The 7,504-nt window shown below is 39.4% G+C and overlaps 1 protein-coding gene across 1 annotated transcript in view; it reads left to right on the top strand.

The window, feature by feature from the left end:
- Positions 1-685: 685 nt before the first annotated feature.
- Positions 686-7,504, top strand: part of LOC119332882 (disease resistance protein Pik-2-like) — a 12,015-nt gene continuing 5,196 nt past the window's right edge. The window contains exon 1 of the mRNA XM_037605987.1: positions 686-801. Within this exon, the coding sequence (XP_037461884.1) occupies positions 686-801 (116 nt within the window). The remainder of the gene's footprint in view (positions 802-7,504) is intronic.

Here is a 7,504-nt window from a genome sequence, read left to right as displayed (position 1 = left end):
AAGTTACATAGCTTGGCTTTTAGTCCCGAAAGAAGTTATAGCGCAGCTATACCGTCGATATGGCCAGCAATTTGAATCCTTGCTCCTTGGTATCCGTGCGGCTACATATCACAGAGAAAATAGGAATTGGAGGAAGTACTTCTCTACATATCTTTTGCAATATTGGTGTTACAATATGTATGTATAATTTCATTATATGTATTCATATACAATAATATCGTATTTCAATATGCAATTTTAATATACAGTACTTTTTTTGCAAAAAAGAAGCATTTTTATTTTTCCAAATTGTTCCAGAGGGGCCCTACGGACATCTCAATGTGGTATCGCATCAGAATCTTGCATACATACATCTCAATGTCTCACGAATAGTGCTCTCAGATAACTTCCAAATGGTTCCAGTAGGGCCCTACGGATATGTCAAGGTGGTATCGCACCTGAATCTTGGATACATACATCTCAATGTCACATGAGTGGTGCTCTGAGATAACGAGGCCCATTTTAGTTTTCTTTTGGACGTGGCTATTGTTTTTGCACTTTCTTAGAAAATACCGAAGATTTTGCAAGCAGGAAACTCGTGTGCACTCTATAAGACGAGAGACTTTGTTGCCTGGTGCACCGAGTCCTTCCTCAACAGCTCGTTTGTTGTGAGCTGTTTGAAGAGATCCACACCAGGCGGCCAGAGATGGTGGAGACAGTGCTGAGCATGGCGAGATCCATGCTGGGGGTCGTAGTCAGCCTGGCCGCTTCAGCTGCCGCCGCCGAGATGAGCTTGATCATGGGCGTGCGTAAGGATATCTGGTATGCATGTTGGCAATCTTTTTGTTTCATTTATCTTTTCTTTAATATGGTTAGCGTGCAAGTCTAGCTAGTTTAATTTGAATACATCTTTTCTTTTTTGGCGGGAAGTTTTTCGGCCTAATTATTCATTTGCAAACTTATTCATGAGTGTAACTCAATTAGAATCTAGGTCTTCATCAACCCATGTACATGATTCATCTACAATAGAAACGGATGGAGCAACTTCATTTGCAGCCGTCCCAACACAGGATCAGATCTCTTTCCTTCTCCACATGAAAAGCTCTTCTTCTCCCGTTGGCGCTGCCGCCGGTCCGTCCTATCTCCGATGGCCTCTAGGCCATGGATGTGCAGAGGATCTCGGCACCCCACCGGCGGTAGGGACCCCGTTGTCGTTCTTCCAAGAGTCGGCGTCTTGGTTGGGGTTGTGTGGCAGCGGCGATGGCTCTTAGTAAAAATAATGTCTCCCATGTTATATTCCCGTCCAGATGATGCATCTAGCATTGTCAGAGCGCATGTGCAGGTTTGTCTCCGTTGAATCCGGTCTTCGTTCGTGTTCGTTTAGGTGTTTACATATTTGATCCTTCTAATCTACGACTTTCTTCATCGGCATTGGGTGCTATTCCGGTGCGTTGATCCTATAGGGTCTTAGCACGACGACTTCCCGACTGTCTACTACAACAAGGTTTGTCCGGCTCCAGTACTTGTAGTTGTTGCTAGGTGGTTCACGGACATGGTTGTAGTTTTTATTACCTCTGTTGTTCTTTGTACTGCCATGATTAAAGATGAATAGATTGAAAATTTCTCGTAAAAAAAATTCATTCGCAGCCATATTAGCTTTCCCATGGCAAAACTCATATCTAATTTTAGCAAAGGCACTAGCTCGCACGGAGGTTCGCGTTCAGTTGACTAGTATATGCTTGGGAAATTTTGGATCGCCCACCCTCATGTTGCCCGACTGGGGTGCCATCCCATCCGATCCCCAGCGCTGCTCCCTGCAAGGTGAAACTTAAATTTTGGTGATGCTGTTTTTGACGATGTAGGTCTAGCTAAACGGTGCACAAGGGGCCTCCCCAAGAAGACCACATTGGATGGTAGCATCGCGGTGACGTTCGCGGTCTCATCTCGTGTAAGCTTCTCCATTCTTTGAGAGAAAATTGCAGAATTGAATGGACCATCCTCATCATCTTCCTCATCCTCATTATCTTCCTCATCCTCACCACTCTGGCTGTCGCCATCATCCTGGTTGTCCTCATCTTCATAGTTGTCCTCGTTATCTTTGTTGTTACCGTCATCCTGGTCCTCCTGGCTATCATCATGATCTTGGTCATCTTCATCATCTTTGTCAACCTCATCACGATTTTTGCAGAAATATAGTGTCCTTAACCTATTGACCACTCATTTCAAGGAAAAGGCTATGTACTCTTCTCCGATGAAATTATTCTGTAAAATGTACTTCTCCCATCCACCGCCTTATATGATGGTTCTATCCTATTGTTTACGCACATCCAGTTCCAATGTGTGCGTTGATCCTCCTCAAATTCCATAAAGTTACCACATAAATTGCTGAAGTCAACCATTATGTTGCGTGGGATACACTATCCAAAAGTTTATAATTAACAATAAAGTCGTAAAGGAATTACACAAATGGTTAGAATTGAATACTAATTGAAGTTAAAGACCGGTACCACTAATCTCTCAAATCCCTTCTTCAAGAAGGGCTGGTATTGTACTGCAGTTTTCATACTGTCCATACAAGGACTTTTGCGGATATGGCAGATCTTATGTGCCCTGATCCCTAATAATCATTATGAATATAGTTAACATGAATACTAGCTTATGAAAGTAATATTGAGGAGAGGAACCGGCTAAGAAGGGTTAGAGAAAATTCGTCATGAACTCTGTTTAAAAAGTTAACATATTGTGTGACAGAAATTTGCTGAAACGGAAATGAACCAACATTTCGCCAAAACTTTGTCACTCAATTTCAAATCCGTCTAAATAACATTGTAACACCATGCACTTGTCATATGTAAGAAAATTTGACTCAATTCCGATCATATGTAAGATATTAAACAATATCAGATATTACAATGCCACTCATATTGAGTGACAGAAATGAAACTCAGTTGAACTTTTCTTCAAAAGTTAGCATATTGAGTAACATAAATTTGACTAAATGGAAATGAATCAATGTTTCTCATAAAATTTTTCCTTCATTTTCAAATCCATGTAAATTGCATGCTAAGACCATGCACTTGTCATATGTAAGAATATTCGACTCAATTCAATCATATCTTCTTTGGATCCCTCGGCCAATCCTCCAGATCAAGGCTCGTCTCGTCGGCGTGTGTAGCCTACTCCAGCGGCCCAGTGTATGATCTCGGCTACCCTGTGTACATGCTTGATTCCTAGGTCTACCATATACGAGCCCGGCTGTGAGGCGTACACCTCCGGCTTCGAGTCATCCACATGTCTATCCTAGAAGCCACATCTATCTCCGCATCATGGATCATCGCCATCAACTCCATGTCTGCATAGTCATACACCATCTTGCCCGGTTGAGACATACGACAAACAAAAAGCTGGCACCTTGACCGATCCGTGTCCATTTTCCGCGACCAGACAAGTTGCGACGATGTCGTGCAGGCAGAAAGGTGTGAGACTTGGGGTGGAGGTTAGTGGCGATCGTAGCGGAGAGTGTGGGGAAAGCACATGTTTTGGCACGGAAATAGAGCGGACAACTCCAAATGTGCGGGCTACGCCTCGGTTTTGGATGGACCAGTGTGTCATAGTCCAATGTGGCGGAGGTCCTGAGCCCTGACTCCCTCAATGCCCCGTTTGTTTGCTCACAGTTTGTGGAAAAATGGACTCGCTGGAGCTGCCAAATATGGGTCGGTGTTGAATGGCTAAGTGCGTTCGGACAGCTCGGTTTAGACGTTTACGTGTGTTTTGAGGGTTGGCGTTGAAGATGCCCTTATGGCCCACAACTCTGCCACCTCGCTAAGCAGTAGTTCATATTTAACTTTGCTAAGGACTTGTGATTTGAGTGGCCGTTATATACAAGTAGAGATATGTTGTCACAACCACGTGCGATATGTGGTAAGATATCACTAAAACTTCCAAAAGAATAACTTATTGTCACAAATTCAAAAACTTGAAAATATTAGTATTTTAAAAATAGTTGCAGATTTTTTAAAAATAATTGTTTCTTCCAAAATTCCTCAGAATGTCAAAACATGAACGCTTTTTAAAAAGAGCGTACAAAGCTTTTAACAGGAACATTTTTTAAAATTTCAAACAATTTTTAAAACAATATAAATTTGGAAGTTCGAAAAAACAGAAAAATACAAAAAACAAATTTAATATATTTCTTTTTTTTAATTTCCCCGAACATTTTTTATATGTGTAGATTGTTTTAAACTAGGAACAATTTCTGGAAGTGCGAACATTATTTGAAAAATACCCAAAAAATGAGTTTCTGAACAAGTTTGATAAAAGGGAACATTTTTTCAGTTTGTGAACACATATTGAAAATAAGTACATTTTTTGAATTTGTGAATGAATTTTGAAAATAGGAACATTTTTTGAATCGTTGAACTTTTTCCAAATCCGTGAGCGCTATGCCCGGGCTAACAGGCACCTGACCAAAGCGATGTCGTCACCTAGTTGGGCCAAATCCTAACCTAGACCTTTCGGGTAGGCCGATAGGGCAAGTCTCGAAGCACTTTTTTTACCTCCACCAAATGGACCCAAATTATTTCGACACAAAAGCATCACCATGGAAAGCATCCCTGCCAAGTTTCGTTGATATCCGACATTTTATTAAAAAAATTAGGATTTTCTCGGTGAAAAACCGTAAAATATCGGTTGTCCATGATGCAACGTGAGTTCGGTGTCCGGATTCGTTCAAAATTTGCATGGGGGACTACCATGGGCATGCCCACCTATTGACAAAAAATTGGCGGCGTTTCATGTATGGAAAGAAATACACCATATGTACACCCTTAACAGTTCGGGTAGACCGGTAGGGCAAGTCTCGGAACACTTTTTTCACCTCCACAAAAATAGACCCAAATTTTTTCCACACAATGGCATCACCATGGCAAGTATCCCTGCCAAGTTTTATTGATATATGATATTTTATGCAATTTCTAGGGTTTTTCCGATGAAAAAATCCTAAATTACTAGCCGGTCATGACGCAACGTGTGTTTGGTGTCTGGATTGGTTCAAACTTTACGTGAGTGATTATCATGAGTATGCCCACCTTCTGGCAAAATTTGGTGTCATTTCAGGCATGGTAAGAAAAACAGCATATACAACCAGGACCGTTCGGGTAGGCCGTCAGGGCAAGTCTCGAAGAACTTTTTTGTACCTCCAACAAAGGAACCCAATTTTTTTTCTTCAGACAATGGCATCACCATGGAAAGCATCCCTGCCAAGTTCCGTTGATATCTGACATTTTATACAATTTTTAGAGTTTTCTCAATCAAAAGCCCTAAAATACTAGCCGGCCGTGACACAATGTGCATTTAGTGTCCATATTCCTTCAATTTTTGCGTGGGAGACTACCATGGGTATGCCCACCTACTGGCAAAATTTGGTACCATTTCATGCATAGCAAGAAATACACCATGTACAACCTGAACCGTTCGGGTAGGCCGGTAGGGCAAGTTTCGAAGCACTTTTTTTCACCTCTGCCAAACAGACCAAATTTTTTCTACACAATGGCATCACCATGGAAAGCATCCCTGCCAAGTTTCATTGATACCTGACATTTTATTCAATTTCTAGCATTTTCCTAGTGCAAAAACCCTAAAATACTAGCCGGCCATGACACAACAAGTGTTCGGTGTTCGAATTTGTTCAAATTTTGCAGCGATAACTAGTATGAATATGCCCACCCACTGTCAAAATTTTCTATCATTTCATGCATGGAAAAAATGTCAACAATTTGTCATGAAATGCCCCCAATGAACATGAACACTTTCTCATGTCCTAACCATTTCTTCAAAATTGTCAACAACTTGAAATATCAAATTGTGTATGAAAATTTTACAAACTTGAACACTATTTCCAATTTTTTTTAAAAATTCCCAATAATTTAAGAAAATTTTGACCACAAATTGCTAACCACGTAATGTTAATTAAAATTTATCAACTTTCATTGAATTGCAAACATTTGTTAAATTTGTGAATATTTTTTAAAAAGGGGGACATTTTTTGAGATTCTAGATTTAAAAAAATATAAACAATATTTGAAAATAGGTTTCCTAAAGAATGATAAAGTCCAAAAAAGGAGAAAAATAATTTAACAAAAATAAAAGAAAAAGGAAGAAAAATCTTAGACCTTGTCACAACTAGGTGACAGCATCACCCCATCGGACGCCTGTTCGGCCGACCTAAGCGTTTGCGGATAAAAAAAATCACTACAAAAGTTGCAAGACATGTTAAATGTGGAGGATTGCATCATGTTTTTTTTTCATTTATGCTCGCAAATATTCTACAAACATATATTTAAACACATTTTACATAATGCTTTTGAAAGGAATGTTAACCAAGCATTTAAAAAATGTTAATTATGTATAAAGAAAATGTTTCTCATGTATACAAAAAATATATAATGTGTGTGTAAAGCTGAACATGTATTTAAAAAGCCTGCAAGCATTTGAAAAAAATGTTAAACAAGTATTTAAAAAATGTTCTTCAAGCATTTAAAAAATGTTAAATATTTATACAAAAATGTTGACCATGTATTGAAAAAATGTCAATCAAGTGATTGAAATAAGGTAAATGTGTATAGAAAAATGTTGACTAGGTATTGAAAAAGATTTTTTTATATTAAAAATTATTAATGTATCATTTGAAAAATATTAAATGTGTATAGAAAAAAGTGTTAACCATGTACTCCCTTTGTACCATAATATATGATATTTTAGTAGCTCAAATTGAACGGCTAAAACTTCATATTTTAAGGTACAGAGGGAGTATTAAGATATGTTAATCTTGATTAAATAATGTTTAGCAACTATTAAAAATGTATTAGATATACCAAAAATGTGTATAGAAAATAATGAAAGCCGAGAGAAAATAAAAAACCGTTGAAAAACGAGAAAGAATCAAATGAAGCCGAAAAAGAAACTTAAAGAAATCTGGTGAAAACCTTGAAAGAAACAAAGAAAACCGTAGAACAACAAGGAAAAGAGAAATAAAAAACAGCAGTGAAAAAAATAACAAGTGCAGGAAAAAGGAAAAAACAAAGACAGAAAAGGTACGGAAAGCCAGCTGATAACCGGTTGTTTTTCCTTAAGTTGGTGGCGCCCTTATACCATGCCACAAATGCAACATTGTTCTACTGGATGGAGTTCTAACTCTGCAACTAGCAGACCTGGGTTCGATTCCTGTCTTCACCCATTTTCTCCTGTATTATACGCGCGTGATGTATTTTGAACAAACATCATCTTACCCTTTATTATGAAGGGGTATGAAGAGATCTCGTCCGTTGATGTGTTTAGGGGGGGTATATCGAAGCAGAAATGTCTAGCCGCCGCCTCCTCCTTCTCCACAAATAGAGTTAGGGTTTCTGCCTTCCGTCGGTGCAGCCGCAGATCCGCCTCCTCTCCGGTGGCCCTAGGGCCATGGGGGCACGATGGATCTCGGCGAGGGCCGGCGGGAGGGCTCCGTTTTTAGTCGTTTTCTCCTGTA

Source organism: Triticum dicoccoides, chromosome 7A (assembly GCF_002162155.2).
Source record: "Triticum dicoccoides isolate Atlit2015 ecotype Zavitan chromosome 7A, WEW_v2.0, whole genome shotgun sequence".
Taxonomy (NCBI): domain Eukaryota; kingdom Viridiplantae; phylum Streptophyta; class Magnoliopsida; order Poales; family Poaceae; genus Triticum; species Triticum dicoccoides.
Note: the sequence above shows the minus strand (reverse complement) of the source record. Positions and strands in the feature narration are given on the sequence as shown.